At 34.8% G+C, this 18216-nt stretch overlaps 2 protein-coding genes and 1 pseudogene across 2 annotated transcripts; all 3 read right to left on the reverse strand.

The window, feature by feature from the left end:
* Positions 1-312: 312 nt before the first annotated feature.
* LOC120114844 (NADP-dependent malic enzyme) lies at positions 313-17876 on the reverse strand. Its single transcript, XM_039135625.1, has 20 exons — positions 17855-17876; positions 3954-4129; positions 3752-3872; positions 3587-3661; positions 3360-3511; positions 3177-3282; positions 2982-3047; positions 2726-2821; positions 2579-2650; positions 2406-2489; positions 2214-2312; positions 1974-2021; positions 1832-1885; positions 1642-1740; positions 1479-1568; positions 1298-1375; positions 1117-1191; positions 935-1025; positions 690-818; positions 313-599 (listed from the first exon to the last, which is right to left on the reverse strand). The coding sequence occupies exons 2-20, from the start codon at positions 4103-4105 to the stop codon at positions 511-513; spliced, it is 1776 nt and encodes a 591-aa protein (XP_038991556.1). The 5' UTR covers positions 4106-4129; positions 17855-17876; the 3' UTR covers positions 313-510.
* On the reverse strand, positions 4663-7708 carry LOC120114787 (annotated as a pseudogene).
* Positions 9448-10184, reverse strand: LOC120114845. The gene has a single exon (XM_039135627.1). The coding sequence runs from the start codon at positions 10111-10113 to the stop codon at positions 9538-9540; it is 576 nt and encodes a 191-aa protein (XP_038991558.1). The 5' UTR covers positions 10114-10184; the 3' UTR covers positions 9448-9537.
* Positions 17877-18216: the final 340 nt, after the last annotated feature.

Genomic DNA, 18216 nt, shown 5'->3' on the forward strand with positions numbered 1-18216 from the left:
CTATTTTAATATCTAAACTTTCAATTTTCTTAAAACTATACTTAAAATGTTATTTTTGTTTCATTTTAACAGTTAAAAATTTTAACTTTATTTCATTTTAGTACCCGTTTAAAATTTAATTTAAAGTTAAAAAAAATTAAAATATAAGTAATGACTGATAGTTTAGATATTAAACGCATTTAATTTTTAATGATGAAAATTAAACATTAGATATGATTTTGAAAAAATTAAAAGTTTATGTACTAAAATAGATCAAAACTGATAGTTTAGGTACTAAATGCATAGTTTACCCTTTTATTTATTTGTTTTGTATTGAACAATCCGAAGTAATTCGGTCCTGGTGGCTGGTACCTTTATATAATGTTACTGCATTATGCAGTCGTATATTATTGAAGTTTTATAAAACATGAACATAGCTAACAATACAAAGTTAAGATCCCCCATCCAACTTAACATAGATGAACTTCAAGATTAAGCTATTATATACTAAAACGGGTGATCTCCGAGCATTTACCGGTAACTTCGGTAGATGGGCGAGTACATGCAACTCTCGGCATACTTCATGAGATCGGCAGGACGAGGGAGACGAGTTGCCACACCTGGAAAAGAAATTATAAACGATATCGGGCTTAAACAAATCGAGACACCAATATAAATGCCGTTAACTCGATTAAAGATGTGTCACTCACCGAGCTCATATGCTTTAGCGGCAACGTTTGCAGCTATATTAGCTGAAATTTTCCTTATGTTGGAGAATGGTGGGTAAATAAGGCCTTTGTCGTAGTTTTCATCGGACACTTGCTTAGCCAAGGCTTCCGCTGTTAAATGCAAGAGATGCAAGAACGGTATACAGTTAATCCACTGTAAATCCCGGCAAACTTTGGTATGGATAGGTGTCATTGCGTTGTTCGTAAGTTAATTACTGTCTACTTACAGGCGGCTAAAAGCATGTCGTCATGCACGCGAATTGCCCCGGAGATGACCAAACCCAAACCAAAACCTGGGAAAATGTATGCATTGTTGGCCTGAATTGACAAAAGAAAACGTGGAAATCGGTGATACTGCATGCATGGAGATTTTGTTAAAATATTCTCAACAATCAAATAATGGTTGAACCTGGCCAGGAACGAAAACTTTGCCATTGTATTCGAAAGGATCAAACGGACTTCCGCTAGCAAAAATGGCACGGCCCTGCATGATCCGGACAACATAATAAGAATGAGATTTTGAAGCAACCTTTCCAGTAGCTTTTTCACCTTAGTTATGCGGTCTACCAACCAACAAGAAACGATGTTACCTGACTCCAAGTATAAGCTTCTTCTGCTGTGCACTCGGACTGTGAGGTCGGGTTGGAGAGAGCCATGATAAGAGGTTTCTGCATCGTCATCACCGGTTTACAACAAATTAAATATTTTCCTGTTCTGGATGGCAGAAAACTATACCAAAAAGCATATAGATAAGGGGACTGCATAAAGTACCTCATTCAAGGAGGCTACAGTCTCGATAATTTCCTTCGTAAAAGTTCTTCCAACTCCAGAAGACCCGATCAAAACTGTTGGCTTGATTGCCTGATGAAGTATAAGCAACATAAGCACTGAAAATTAGTTTAAAGGGTGTGAAAGTAAGCAAATTTTTTCTTACCTTGACAGCACCTAATAGATCCTTAACAGGTTCATGGTCATGAGCCCATGGTTTCTTGAAATGTTGAAGTGAATCTTTACGAGAGCTAACGATCAGTCCCTGAAATATAATTCTCATGCTGCTTAGGTGAAAACGGATGTTCATATGGTATATTTCTTTCGGCACCAATCAAGGCAAAGCTCAACTATACCTTCGAGTCGACAAGCCAGATCTTCTTACGAGTCTCTTCCAAGGGAATTTTTGTCTGAAAGTGAGCGAAACAATAATCACTCCAAAACGGAATTTAGGATAAACTAAAGTGATTTGTCAAATTTTATTTAGTATGATTTTACCTGCTTTGACATCTCAAGAGCTATAAGCTCTGCTATACCAGTCCCAGCCTGCAAATACAACCAACGAAACGTCAGTGACTCAATTGAGAGGTATTCTGAATTGATCCATTAAGAATTAAATCATGTTGCACAGCATTGCTATTTCCTTTATGATAAGTTATCAATTATTTCAGCATATTGTTCCCTTCCCTTTTCGGTTAAAGATAGAAAACACTGATGAAGCTGAGATTAATGTCTTACTTCTCCGGCACCAAGGAACAGGAATCTGTGATCAGCTAGAGTGCCACCAATCAACTTAAATGCAGCGACAATCCCGGCAAGAACAACAGATGCTGTCCCCTGCATCAAAAGTGATTGTAAATCAACCCCTGAAAAAATATAAATAATCGTAAGGATGGAGCTCCTAAATAATGCTCTGCTACAACAACTTACCTGTATATCATCGTTGAAGACAAGGTGGCTAGTGCCATATTTCGCAAGCAATGTGAAAGCATTATGGTTTGCAAAGTCTTCAAACTGCATAATATTTAAAGAAATGTACATGATTAGGGAATGCAAGAAGAAGATTGCACACCGAAAAACAAAAGTGTCCTAAGAATGAATACCTGTATAAGAACTTTTTCCCCATAGTTCTGCTTGACAGCACACATGAATTCGTGTAGCAGGTCAGCATATTCCTGAAACGTAATCGAAACAATGTCAGTATAAGGCACATTATGTTCGAAATGATTATGCTATTAAAATCCACCAACCTGCCCAGTTGCCCTCCTTTGTCGAAGCCCAATGTAGAACTCATCCTTCAACAACTTCTCATTATTTGTGCCGACATCGATGGACACCGGTAAACACTATAAAGCAGAATCAATCAATATGAAAGCTACACAGTGTCATTACAATTGCTGTTTATATCAAAGTTCACTTCTAGTTCTCCAACCATGTAAAATTTCAGCTTAAGAACCATAAATGTAGATCTCAAGAACATCAAATGAAGAACTTGACGATGCTTACTGCTGAAGGACGAACCCCCCCGAGTGCTGTGTACAAAGCCAATTTCCCAACAGGAATTCCCATCCCCTGAATTTCCAACCGAACAATGGCCAAAACTAGTTATTCATTTATTTCACAGAATCCCAAAACTGCAATTTAAACTAAGCACCGACAAAAATGTTTCTAACTGAAAGAATGGACTTTAAACAATTTCACCTGACAGCCAAGATCCCCAAGGCCCAAAATACGCTCACCATCGGTTACGACGATAACTTGAATACTCCTTTCCGGCCAGTTCTTCAAGACATCAAGAACTTTTCCCCTGCACGTTATGATTGAACTAAGTCAAGCCAGTCCACTCGAGGATTCAAATTACATAGGACAAAGAAACATTCATACTTCTCTTTCAAGCTTATATAAAGACCCTGCGGACGCCTGAAGATGCTCCCGTACTTCTGGCAAGCTTCTCCTACAGTTGGGGTGTAAACAATTGGGAGCAGCTCCTCAACGTTATCGATCAGCAGCTTGTAAAACAGTCTCTCATTCCTTTCCTGTTAATGGTGAATGTAAAGAGAATGAACAACACCAAAGCTTAAAGTGAATGTAAAGAGAGGTACAAGAGAGACCTGAAGTTCCATCATGGACATGTATTTTTGCAGGGGAACCTGATATTTCCTGATATTGTTCATCGATTTCTTCTCCTAGGAATTATAACAAACACAAAACATGAATTAATACTTCTTAAAATCTGGGGAATAGCCAAAAAGGGGGTTGAAATTATAGTATGAAACCTGAAGCTGTTGAGAGATAACAGCAGGAGGGAGTAAACCACGCAAGTAGTGAGAATCTCTTTCTTTCTCAGTGAAGGCAAGCCCTTTGTTATGGTGGGGATCCCTCAACAATGAATATCCACTGCAACCATGGAAGAACAGTTTAAAAACCCATAATCAAAAACACAAGCTTCACAAGAAAAAAAAAATGAAAAAGGGTGACCTTGCAACAGAGTAAGTCCATGGGGTGACGAGTTGGTCCTCGGTGGCGCAATCCTCACCGTAAACATCCTCAACGCCGCCACCTACGGTGGCTCTGGGGGACAAATCAAGCACTGATTCCCCGCCTCTCATCTCTTTCATGGTGCTCTCCATCTTCTCTCCTCTAGATTGCTTCAGTTAATTCTATGTCTATGATGAGCAAGAGATTCAACAGGACAGACTACAGATAAAATAATCAATCCCCAGAACTTGAAAGAAAAAAAACACTGGGATCAGCTGCGTTCGATGTACTTGTTCAACTATAGCATGAATCAAAACGTCACTGTCATGCGCTAAGAAAAGGTGGAAAAGACCGCTTCTGGTACCGGTCATTGTAATAATAAACTAATATATGTGGGTGCAAGAGGCGGCTGGGTGGCTGATTGAGGAGTGACGTGGTGGCCAAGTGGTGGTGGTAGGTTGCGGAGCTGGGTCATTTGTCATTGAGGTGTCATGATTCTTTATACAATGAAAATAATACCACCACCTTCTCTTGGTCCCATTAGTTTTGTTCTCATTCTCAACTATAATTGTTTTTTTTTGGATAAGACTTCTGGAAGTACCCAGTGGTTAGACAAACACATGTACGTATCATATGCATATATATTTATATGATTATTCGTATTGATTTATCGATCAACTATTTCGAATCCGGCCACAACATTATTAGCTCAAGATAAGAGTTCTTTCAGTACAGAAGGTGCACATAACAGAGTACTTTCACCCAGCTGCTCGGCGTACAGATTTAAGAGGGCCGAGCCTGCAACTTTCCATGCGAACCCGCATCTGCTCACTTCATCTATTTTCATGGCATAGTCATAGCAAATGTTATAAATGGCAACAGCCTCCTTTCGGATTTCGTCCATCGGCCTTTGCCTCTCCTCCAACTCCAAACCTCCGTATAATTCCTATACCATCGATGGAACATATTCGATCAGGATTAATCGGTTTGATCAAGATACTACGTGTGTCCAAGCATTTAGCTGATACTCACCTTCTTGTACTTGTCATAAACTGCATTACAAGCTGCATCTATTTGTTCTTTGCTCGGGAACTTTTGAGCAACTGAGATATCTTTCCTGTGTTCCTCGTAAAGTGCGGTCTATTTTTCTCGGCATTCTTCCTCGAGGACTCCTACGTCGAAGCAGGGGAGCTTTCGAACTTCTGAGAAGGGTTAAGATTTAAACACATTATTCACTCACTTACTCCATGAAAGCACGAAACATGAAACTCGGAAAAGCTTTGCTTACCTGTCTTGGACACTTGGTCTTGATAAGATTTGACATAATCATAAATCTTCCCCATGATGGAAGTTGACTTGAATGAGTTATCCCGTTCCATGTAATGTGGAAACACTGCTGCTCTCAAGTCCTCTAGAAGAACGACCTATTCGAAAGTCGTAATCACTCGAAAGTATAACAGTCATTCGAGACCAAGAAACATATAAAAGCAGATGATGATAGCTATGTTCATGCACGTATAGTTCATGGCAGAAAAACCAAGAAAATATGCAATCATCCATCACTGTTATTACCTTCTTTCCTGTCTTTGATGCATCCAAAGCTTCGTAGTATAAGTTAATAAGGCTTTCCAGGTTCTTCTTCATGAGAGCTGTCACGGATGGATCTTTTACCGTAAGAAATCAATCCATTATCGCGTTCCAATTATCAGCAGCCGCACTCATTGCATAACTGAAAAAGGAAGCAACCGAACTTGCCATAACATCAGAACCAAAACCGATCACAAGCATGAGAACTGCATGAGAACTTGTTACAATGAATTTGTTATCCAAAGTGATGGAGATGATTACTTTGGCTGGAACCTGGCTTTCAAGAACAAATCGAAGAGCTCACTCTCCAACTCCTCATCCGAAAGCTCGTTGGGTGGCCGACTGGGCCCTTCGAGGGTAGAGCATTCTTCTTCCCAGGGCTCACTGGCTTTGAAATAATCCAAAAGCTGAAGACTGTACAAAATTAGTAGGCTGTCTCGGTAATCATTAAATACCAGAAATGTGTTTCATACAAACTTAATGTCCAATAAGCAGGACAAGAACCAGTCAGTGAATTCCCTATATCATCAATATCTTCTTCACGCATGACTGACTGAACAGAAAGGAAAGAAAACAGTCCGGAAACTCGAAATGAAATCAACCTGTGGATTTTGTGATACGAAGAACATGTTGCCGTCAAAATCACCCCCAGCCATCTCATCAGCCAAAGAGCGCTGGCCATCACAGGGAAAGAATATATCATACTTGGCATGTCCTACATATTCATTCAACTTATCCACATATCTAGCATTGAGCACATGCACATCTCCAAAATGTTCTCCAGGTGAACGGTACACAAGCACTTTACCAGAAATCTGTCCATTATCCCTACACATATCATCAAGGGAGACCCATAATATTCAATCATAAGTTCAGGGAAAAGAAAGTTCTATTTGATTTGATAATGCTGACTGACTTACAAGATAATGCTGACTTCGCCACTTTTCAAGGTTCGAGATGGATCAGCAGTGCCCATTAAATAATAGGACTCGGTTATAGGTAGCTTTCCCGCAAGGAGATTCTTTCTATCTTCATTCAACATTATGGACATTCGATATTGCAAAAATGGTTCATCAAGGGGAATCCCTGATAAAATCATTTTCGCCACACCGAGTTCATCCATTCCACCACGGTTAAGAGCAACTGCATGTGATAGTTACGAAGATTGATTCAAAAGTTTGTTATATCACTGAATGGTAGCAGATCAGAAAAGGAGCATCAATGAGACAAGAATATCACTGAAGTGTAGACCAATTATACTACAACGGTAAAATCTTTACATGTTAAGCTAGTATAATCATCAAAACAAAAATTCGAGGAAGGGTTTGGTGACGATGAAGAAAACTACCTTTAAGAGCTTTCTTCTGTTCGAGAAACCGCGCTGTGACTCTTCAAAAGCATTCATCAATATGTCCATAAAAAAATCATCCGGGACACCTACATGGCTAAGGAGCATAATCAAATTCCTTGAAAGATTAGTTCCCTTTGGTTTATTGCTGCAGGAGATGACATTAAATATATCACCCACAAGTGCAGCAAAGAAAAATAATAACTGCTCAAAGGGGAAAAAAAGATGATGTGCAAGTGTATTAAACAGAAATTAAATGAATGGAACAACGGCAAGTACCTGGTGGTAACTGCTTCCAGTGAATTTATCGTGCGGTTCTTTGATGGATTCAGATCAGGCCTAACTTTAATCATGGAATCCCGAACTTGAATGGTTCGGAGTGGAAGCTACAAAATTTTGGAACAAAAGTTATTACTAGCACGCAGGTTCTGGCAAGCAAAGAGATGTATCAGCCGCCAGAAGTTTACCTTTTTATTAACTAGTAAAGTTCCCTTGATAGCATAGCCATTGTAAAAGAACCGGACCTGGAGCAGCAAAGGCTAGAAAGAAAACAAAGAATGGAATCATAATCAGTTACTAAATTAACAGAGGAAAGCACCGGTTAGTTGTTCAGTACGCATACCGGCACCCAACGGTAACTCAAATTTAACGCGAGAAATATATTTTGAATTTGAATTTGATTAACTCAAATTTAGGTAATTCTCATTTGATTTGAAATCTACCTTAAATTTTAGAGTTTTAAAATTTATATTTCTTTTAATATAAAGGGTTAACTACATAGAAAATCAATTACGTTTATGTTTTGTCCATTTTTTGTCATTGATTTAAAAAACATAAGATATTGTCACTTTTGTTTTTATTTAATTAATATGTGGTCATCACGAGTTAACTGTCATTGATAGCAATTAAATATTTTGATATAATCACACATTTGGTCCCTATTATTTACATAAACGTAAATTATTTTTCATGTAGTTTACCCTAATATAAATATAAAATTATTCTTTTTATTTAACAAAGTAAAGACCTATTAGAAAATATAGAGTGAGAGATATTATAGTAATTGTTCTTAAATTTATAAAAAAAATTATATTATTATCTCTAATTAAGTGACTGTGTTGAATTTTTTACCCTAAACTCAAAATTTATCTGATCTAACTTGACCCTTTACAAAATTTGTTCCTATCCAAATGTAAACCCCTCTTTTATAAAATTTAAAGTTAAAACTCATCAAATTTAGATCAAACTATCATCCCTACTTATACTCAACACTTATTATTTGGATAATACTATTTAAATAATTTGTTTTATTTAAGTATTAATTATTCATATTCAAATTAATTTTAGAATTGGATTCGTAGGAAATCAAATTATTGACTTTTATAATCGCATCTAATTAAATTATAGGGTAAAGTACACAAATGGTTCCTCGATTACAGGATATTGCTTTGTCGAATTCCTCGACTATTAAAAGTTACAAAATGATCACCAGACTATTTATTATACTTTAAACTCGTTCTTTTCTGTTAAAAAAATTAACGGCGGTCGTTGGATGTTAATCTATTTACTGACATATGATAGTTTGTTTGAGATTATGAGATCATATTTTATCATATCTCATTCATCATATTAACATCCAACTCAAAGTGTCATCAAATTTTTAATAAAAAGTTGACGAATTTGAAACATAATGAATAATCAAGTGACCACTTTGTAACTTTTAATAGTTTAGGGACTCAAAAAAGCAACATCTTATAGCTGAGGACTATTTTGTAACTTTTATAACATTTTTTGTTGGAAAAAAAGTAATCAAAATTTTGAAAATTTGTCAATAGCGATTCCTTTTCGGTCCGTTTAGGTACAAAATGTCCATAATCTTCTGTTAATCTTGCTAGAATCAAGCAGCAATTCAATGATTATTATATGTAACATTTTAAGCTTGATTAAGTAAATCTCAAAGATTTAAGATATTAAATTAGATCTTCGAAAAGATCAAAAACACGAAGATCATTTGATCACATGCAAATACTAAGATTGGCCACTATATTTTTTCAGTTTTAGTATTTAAAACTTTCAATTTTTTCAAAAGTACACTTAATATTTATTTTTTTATTTCATTTTAGTACCCACCATTAAAAACTTAACGTGTTTCGTACCTAAACTAAAATTTTTGATCGTTTTAGTGCCTAAACTTTCAAAACAATTTAAAATTTAACGTTGAATTTTGAACGTGGTACTAAAATAAAACAAAAACTATACTCTAAGTATGATTTTGAAAAAATTAAAAGTTTAGTACTAAAATAGACCAAAACTAATAGTTTAAGTACTAAATATGTAATTTACCCTACAAATTATGCTGCTGCTTCACTGTTTGTAGAGGCTGGTTGAGTTTTCTGGCAATGAAATTTCATATTCATCCGGAAAATAAAAATTATGCTGCTTCTGTTTCAAAAGTTAAATATTAAAAATTATAATTTATGCTTTCAGATATTAAAAAACTTTTTAATCATCAAATTACAGGGGGAGAAGAAAAGAAAAAAGAAAGAAAATCTCTGTAACCAGACTTTGTCAGAAAAAAATTCTCACATGAACTGCCAAATGGATCAAAGGTATATATATATATATATATGGAAGACGTCGTCATCGTCATCATCGTTCCCATCTGTTATGAGAAGGCGATTCAAAGGCAGACATTATTTTCTGTAGCTTAAGATCTTTGTAAAACTTGTTTATGAACTCCTCCGCCGCCATATCCACTTGACTATCTCCGTCATCCTTCAACGGGAAAGGCGAGTCCGTCACTCTCAGTTGTCTTCCCAAAGGACTCCGTCCAAACCCCGGCGAAACCATCGGTGAAAAAGACGACTCCGCCGCGGCCTCGTTGTTCAACATCTCGAGAACCTTTTGCACCGCAGAAAAGGTCGTGACGTCGTCGTATCGGTAGTTGGACTTGTTGTAGTGGTGTCTGCGCCTGTGGTGGTGGTGGTGGTGAAAAGCCGGGCTGTTGCTGCAACTAAACTCGTAGTCTCGCGGCGAGACGAAGGAGAGAGCGTCGTTGGAGCGACAACTGAAGGAAGAGAGATGGTCTTGCACTTTCTGGTGGAAGACGAGGTTGCTGATGGCTTTCCCGGCGTTGTATTTGCCTTTCTTTAACATGAAGAGCACTATCCGTACAATGCTCCATAGCTTCTTTGCTGCTACTGGTGGGCTTCTCCCCATTTCCATCTTTGTGTGTTCTTAAGAATCTTTGGGTAAATTTTAAGAGACAAAGAGGGTTAAAGCAAAAAAAGAGAGATCTTTGGTTTGGTCGCAATGAACCAGGAGATGCAAGAGACATATATAAAGGGCTCGAAACTAATTATGGGTAAAGTATATCAGTGATCATTGAAATATATTTAAATAATTATTTTGGTCACTAATCTTTTAAAAATTATAAAATAGAAATTAAATTTCCTAACTGTTACAAAATGATCACTACGATTAGAGATAAGCATGAGTCAAGTCTAGCTAGGTTTTTGGCTGACCAGAGTTTGACTCGAGCATTCTACCCCTCTACCTATCACTCGATTCAAATTTAGAGAGGCTCCGTTTAACTCAAAACTCGATTCGATTTTGGGGTAAAAACTTATATCTGATCGAACTCGACCGACACACATATATATAATTTTATCTTTATTAGGTAAAATAGAGACCTAATTAAAAATAGAGAGAGAAAGATATTATTTCAATTATTCTTAATATATAAGAGATAATTATATTATTTTTTAGGTTTGATGGAATATTTTCTATCCTAAATCAGACTCAACCCAACCCTAAATTTAAGAAAATTTCATATAAAAAATAAATTTTAAGGGAAAAACAAATGAGTATTTTAACTCGAATAGATAACGTTGTTAGCTATGGACTAACTAATGATATTATAAAAGTAAATGATCAAATAATGTTGAATTAAAATATAATAACTAAATTCCAAATTTACATAAAGCAAAGGGATAAAACATAGTTTGACAACTTATGTATAAAGTTCTCACTCACTTGTGATTTCCATGCAATAGGGATTAGAAATTGTGGTGGGAATTCTCATTTCATTTTATTGTCTCTTAAAATTGGAAAAGTTGCATCCAGATTACGAAAAGAATCCTTGAATGCAGTTGAATTACTTAAGTATATCTTTAGGGTTCAATGATTTAAGGGTAAATTATGCATTTAATACCTAAACTATTATTTTTGGTCCGTTTAGTACCTAAACTTCCAAAAAAAAATTTCAAAACCATACATAAAGTTTAGTTTTTATTTCATGCTAGTATCCTGCCATTAAAAACTTTAGTTTTTGTTTCATTTTAGTACCCTCGTTCAAAATTTAACGTTAAGTTTTTAACGTCGGGGGTACGGGTACTAAAATGAAATGAAAACTAAATGTTAAATATGATTTTGAAAAAAAATAAAAGTTTAAGTACTAAAACGGATCAAAACCAATAGTTTAAGTACTAAATGAGTAGTTTACCCATGATTTAAAGATATTTAGTATAATGAACGACGTCGCAAAGGGGCCTTTTGCCGTGGACATTAATTAAGGTGACGACTTGATATAGACCACATATCTCAAATTGGTTAAATCCTCACCGTTGGTTCTGCATATTAAATAGCCCCATGGACCCCCTTAGGCTAACATTAATGTTTGACACCATTGACAAGTTATACAAAGCTAGTCAAGCTTAATTTTGTGTGAAATTTCAAAGTCTAGCAACTAGAGTTACAACCACAGTTAGGTGCACTGCTCAATCATGAGATTAATGATAAAAAAGAAAAGTCTACAGAATATCGGTTCAATTATAAGATTATGAATTCGAATGTCATTAAATATAATTGTTTTCATTTCGAAGAATTGATTGACTACGAATAATTTAAATATTGTGTACAAAGTAACACTTGAAAAATTAGTTTTTGGGTTATTATTTCATGTATTGATGGTGGAGAAAATATTACGTAAATGTTTGTTTAAATATTATCGAATGTTACCAATCAAACGATTTTATTGATTAAGGGATTTGTTATTCTTTTTAGAGATTTCGGGTTTGAACACTAACACATATATGAGTATCCATTGCCAATTGTTAAGAAAATAAGGTAAAAATTGGCTTAAGGGTCACTTTTGACCTTATAGTAAACCCAATTTATCATTTTTATCCCTGTTATATTTTCGTTTCAATTTAGCCCTCGAAGTTGTTCAACTGCATCATTTTATACATTACCCCTAACTTAAAATTCTAAATTATAAACCTAAGTTAGGATTCAGGATTTAGGGTTTATGGTTTAGAGGTTATGATGTTATGGTTTAGGGTTTAAGGTTTATAATTTGAAGTTTTATAACATGGGGTAGGGTATAGAAAGAATCAATTGAGTAACTCCGAAGGCTAAATTGATGCAAAAATATGATAGGGGCGAAAATGATAAATTGAGTCTATTACAGGGGCAAAAGTTAAAGTTACCCTTTTGCCATAAAAATTTTAAGTTTTTTAACGAGCACGAGTCGAGCAAAATTTTAATGAGCTTAACGAGCAACGAGTCGAGTTGAGCAACAACTTTTATTAACGAGTTTGAGTCGAGCACTACCCAATTCGAGATCGACTCGCTCGATAAACACCCCTAACTATATTATATTCACCTATTTATGAAAAAAAATAAATTTGGCTTCTAATTGATATTGCACCTGCTACATACAAAAAATAAAAGGTGTCAACTTATAATTTTTAACCACATGTTTTAGAGATTATTTATATTTATAACCCTAAATTTAAAATCCTAAATGCTAATTCTTAAAATCTTAACTTTAAATTTTTAATTATTAAATCATAAAATATGTAAACACTAAACCCTAAATCCGATTCCGTCTTTTGCATGTATTTCAAGCAATGGAACTGAACAACTGTACCTACTTGTGATACATGGCAGATTGTTGTGCATGCAGATATCTTCCTCGTCTCCACCATACAACCTGGTACAACGACAGGAAATAGTGGGAGAGTTTTAGATTATCATTTAAGGTTTGAAATTTTAAAGTTTAGAGTGATAATCAGAATGAAAGTTAAGTTTAGGTTTATAAATGAATAAAATTTATAGTTAAGAATTTTAAGTTTGATGAGTTCCATTTTATTTGTTAATTAGAGTTGAGAAATGAAAGTTTAATACTTAAGTATAATACATAGATTAATAACATGATGCCAACTGACGCTGGTACAAGTGGTTGGAATTCAGGAATTTGAGCTTGTAAAGTCAAATTCGAATCCTGCCACTATTGCTGAGCAATCTGTAACTTCTATATAAATCTCAATTGGGTCTTAGGTATGCCCTAGCCCATGACTGGGGAGCCACCCTTGACCTAAACTTTTATGTAAAAAAAAAAGACACTAATAACATCATTAGATCGACTTACACGAGGCTTTTGATACATTGCATTGGAACTTTATTTCTTCTATTCTAACAGCCCTCAATTTCCCTCCAAGATTTATTGCTTGGATTGAAGTTTGTTTTTCTCAAGCTAGATACTTAATCTCCTTCAATGACTCCTTGATTGGTTATTTTAAAGGAGCTAGAGGTCTAAGGCAGGGAGACCCCCTATCCCCATATTTGTTTGTCCTCGCTATGAATGTGCTCTCAAAAATGCTAAACTTGGCTACTTCAAAAGGAATCTTTGATTTTCACCCTAAATGCAAGAAGATCGGGATTTCACATCTTTCTTTTGCTGATGACCTACTGATTTTCTGCAAAGGTAATATTGGTTCGGTTGCTGGTGTTTTAAGTGTCCTTGATCAATTCTATGAATTTTCAGGGCTAAAGCTTAATTCTTCCAAATGTGAGCTTTTTACGGCGGGTATTCTTCCAAGGGAACTGACGGATATTAAGCGTCTTGCAGGTTTCAAGTCCGGTTCCCTTCCTGTTAGGTACCTCGGTATCCCTTTAATCACTCGCAAGCTAACTATGAAGGACTGTGAACCTCTACTTGAGAAAATAAAGCAGCGATTGCATCACTGGTCCACCCGGAACCTTAGTTAAGCTGGCAGACTGGAATTAATTCGCACCGTTCTGTTCAACATCAGTAATTTCTGGTGCAGACAGCTTCTCCTTCCAGCCTCGATTCTAAAAGCAGTCGACCAACTTTGCGCAAGGTTCTTCTGGAAAGGCGAAGACAAACCTGCAACTGGAGCCCGGGTAAGCGGGGATCGTATGTGCCTCACCAAATCAGAAGGTGGTTTAGGTCTGATTAATACATCAATTTGGAATAGAGCATGCACTATAAGCCTCATTAGGAAGGTTCTTGCTGGTAACGGTTCATTGTGGGTTGCGTGGTTACACAATTACATTCTTAAAGGATAGGATTTCTTGCAATTCGAGGCTGGAACAAATGTTAGTTGGGGATTCAAAAGAATTCTGAAATTGAGACCTACTACTGCTCCTTTTTTTGCTTCTGGTTTCATGCGTACTAAGGAAATATGCGAGCACATTCGACCGCAAGTGCAGAAGGTTATTTGGCAGCGTCTAATATGGTATCCTTTGCATATTCCAAAGCATAGCTTGATTGCTTGGATGGCCATTTTGAATAAATTACCAACCAGAGATCGTTTAGAAAGAATGGGAATTTGCACGGATGGACTATGTATAAACTGTAGCACTCATCAAGAAACTAGAGATCATATTTTCTCTAATTGCTCCTTGGCTGTTGGTATATGGAAATCCATCCTTAACATGAATGGGATGAACTTTTATGCTTTGACTTGGGATGAAATGGTAGCTTGTGCTTGCTCCTCTTGGAAAGGAAAGTCCCTCTTAATTTCCATTTTGAAGATCTCGTGGAATGCCTTCATTTACTTCTTGTGGCAGGAACGTAACCAGAGATTATTTCAGGGCCATTTCCGATGTGCTGACGATATTCTTAAAGAAATTGTCGATGTGGTTGCAATTCGTCTAAGGGACAGATCCATAAATAGACTAGATAGTACTAACTTATCCCTTTGTAATGCTCGGGGTATAATATAACCAATCATTGATGTGTAATTAGGCTGTTCTGTTTTGTTGATTGGTTATTGGTTGTATCAAAACCTTACTGTTGTGGTAATAAAATGTTGAATTATCAACAACAAAAAAATAACGTCGTTTTTTCCTATTTCACTCACTGCACTTTAAATTCGTTCAATTTCCTTATTGAATTTAACACATTTGATTTTTTGGTCACTTTGTCATTTTCTCATTGACGACGTTATAAATTTGTTATTATATAAATGCAAAACGACATCGTTTTGGTGAAAATTTTATTTTTCTAAATCGGCGTCGTTTTAACGTTGTTAACTATTTAACGATAGAGTGATAAAAAAACCAAATATATTTAGTTTAGTGAAGAAATTGAACAACAATAATGATCGAACTAAGACTGAATTATGTTTGTAAGTTGATTTTCCTCTTTCATTTTCATGATTATCATTTCTAAGTAATGAAATACACGAGATGATGTATATACATTGAGATGACGATAACTGGTGCGTGATGAGAATGGAAGGCTGGAAACGTGTGGTGGGTGTCACGTGCAATGCAAAAGGGTATAGACCTTTGAAGCATACAATAATTTGCAAAATTAACACGATTTATCTATATTTTCTTTCAAACCAGTTATGGTGAAAATGACAGTGTTGGGTACCAGCGTAACTGATTTGGAAACCGGTGATTCAATTGATTAAATTAAAAGTTGGTGGTTTAATTGATTAAAAATAGTCCTCCGAATATAGGGTATTGATTTATTAAGTCCCTCGAATATTAAAAATTACAAAATGGTCACTCAATTATTAATTATGTTCTAAACTCTTCTTTTCCCACTAAAAATTAATTGTATTCTGAGTTGAACGTTAACATAATGATTGTGATATGATAAAATCTGATCCCAGAATCTCAAACGACTATCATACCGCAGTCATCATGTTAATTTTCAGCTTAGATAATCGTCAATTTTTTAATGAAAAATGACGAGTTTAGAACAAAAAAGAATAGTTGGGTGATCATTTTATAATTTTTAATAGTTGAGAGACTTAATAAAACATACCCTATAGTCGGGGAACCGTTTGTGTACTCTACCCTAATTAATAATCACGTAAATAAAATTTAAAATATATATATATATATATAATGAGATTGATCATTGCTATTGGTGGAATCCCTATTCCTAATTAAAGTTTTAGTCGGAAAGGGAAAGAAAAATAAAGTGATCCATAGCACTTTGTTGTTTACTTCTTTTATCAAAATCACCAAGAAGGCTCTCACTTTGGTGTGGGTTTCTTTATGCTATATCACAAAACTTTATGTTTTATTAATTTATTTGAAATTATACACTCACACTCTATTATTAATAATTAAAAAACAAACACCACATGCAATAATTATAGAAACATATAATTTATAAAAGGTAAAAGGGTAATTTTTACTCTCGTAGTAGACTTAATTTATCACTTCTGCCCCTATTGTATTTTCGCATCAATTTAACCCTCGAAGATGCTCGATTGCATCCTTCTATATATACCTACCTCTAACTTAGAATCCTAAATTATAAACCCTAAAGCATAACCCCATCACCTCTAAACCTTAAACCCAACTTAGGATTTATAATTTAGGGTTTTAAGTTAGGGGTAGGATATAAAATGATACAATTGAGCAACTTCAAGGCTTAAATTGATGCGAAAATACAATAGGGGCAGAAGTGATAGATTAAGTCTGTTACAAGGACAAAGGTAACCCTTAATCCTTTATAAAATAATAACAATGAGTTGATAAATTAACTTCATCACAATTCACCTGTAATTTATTCATAATGAATGTGATTGTCTATTAATAAAAGAGAATCAATTATAGGGTCCAAAACAGAACAATTCAATAAACATCAATTTAAAAGAAAACATTAAATTTAACTCTAAAAAGAGAATTACTACGAGAAAATAGCAAAATAGGTAGAGTTTCATGTATCATTCCAATTAGAAGCTTGTAGCTTGACATTAGAATTTGATCTCAACTCGATTCGAGTTTAAAAATATTTTTATTCACTCTAAATTTAATAAAACTGTGAGATACAAGTATGTTGACCATCTCTAAACATACCATATAATACCTCGAGAATATATTATACACATAGCGCAAACATTCCATATATATAAGAATTGAGAAGGACTAAAGGGGGCGACATGCTACATGAGAACATTAACTAAGAGAAGACAAGTTGATACGAGCAATTGCTGTTGGTAGAGATCAAATTTATGATAGCAAAAGCGTGTTATTACTAATTAAAATCCGATCCCACATCGATTGGAACCCTACACTTGTAAGCCACTAATCTCTATCTTCCCAACCTTACTATTATTACACCATTATTTATAAATACCATATGTGGATTTTCCGTTTTTTACTTATTATGATTTAAGTTTATCATATCTTAATTTTGTTCAGAGTTATTATAGTCTAGGTTTGAACATATTTCTTTAAGATAGTAATTTGACTCGAACTCGATGAATTCTGATGATATAGGGTTATTTTTAAAATTTCGATTTAGGTCATGTCAGGTTAGATTTTATGAGGATTGAGATTAGATTGGATTATGTTCAAGTTTAGGATAAAAAAATTCTTGATATGTCCCATTATACTAGTGTAATTTTCTATATATTTTCAATTGAATTCTTATAATATCAAGTAAAAATGAGAATGCTTTATATTCAAATCATATCAAGATGACTGTAGGTCTTTATCTTAGATTTTGGATCGATTGAAACTTCTCTAAACATATGTCAGGTCAGGTTTGAAACGGATGAAAACCCGACCCATTATCATCCATGCATCCAACTACAAGTTCATTCATTTGTATACAAAAATGAACCGAAAGGGGTGCTAAAGTGCATGACAATTACACGTCCTTATAAAATTAAATTTTCATATAGTTTTGATATTTTTTTATTTTTTATTCATGATATAATTTTTGTACTCTTTAAACTTTTATAATTTTTATCTTATAATTTTTATATAATTTTAAAAAAAGTCTACAATATTAACCTAAAATCTTATAATTATACTTATTATAAATAGTTGTATATAACCTCATGTAAAGTCAAAGCTAGACCTTTAATAAATTTTCCAATTTGTTGGTGAATTTGTAACTTCATTAGCTTTATTAAGTGCCAGGGGGAACAAAAGCCGAGCATGGGGTCGTTCTTTATATTGTTGCACATATTTATTACGTGGACTTCTTGGACCTCAAACTCTCTTCATTCTTATCCCTTGCAATAGCTGTTTGATTTAATCCTT

Source organism: Hibiscus syriacus, unplaced genomic scaffold (assembly GCF_006381635.1).
Source record: "Hibiscus syriacus cultivar Baekdansim isolate YM2019G1 unplaced genomic scaffold, ASM638163v2 tig00110247_pilon, whole genome shotgun sequence".
Lineage (NCBI taxonomy): Eukaryota > Viridiplantae > Streptophyta > Magnoliopsida > Malvales > Malvaceae > Hibiscus > Hibiscus syriacus.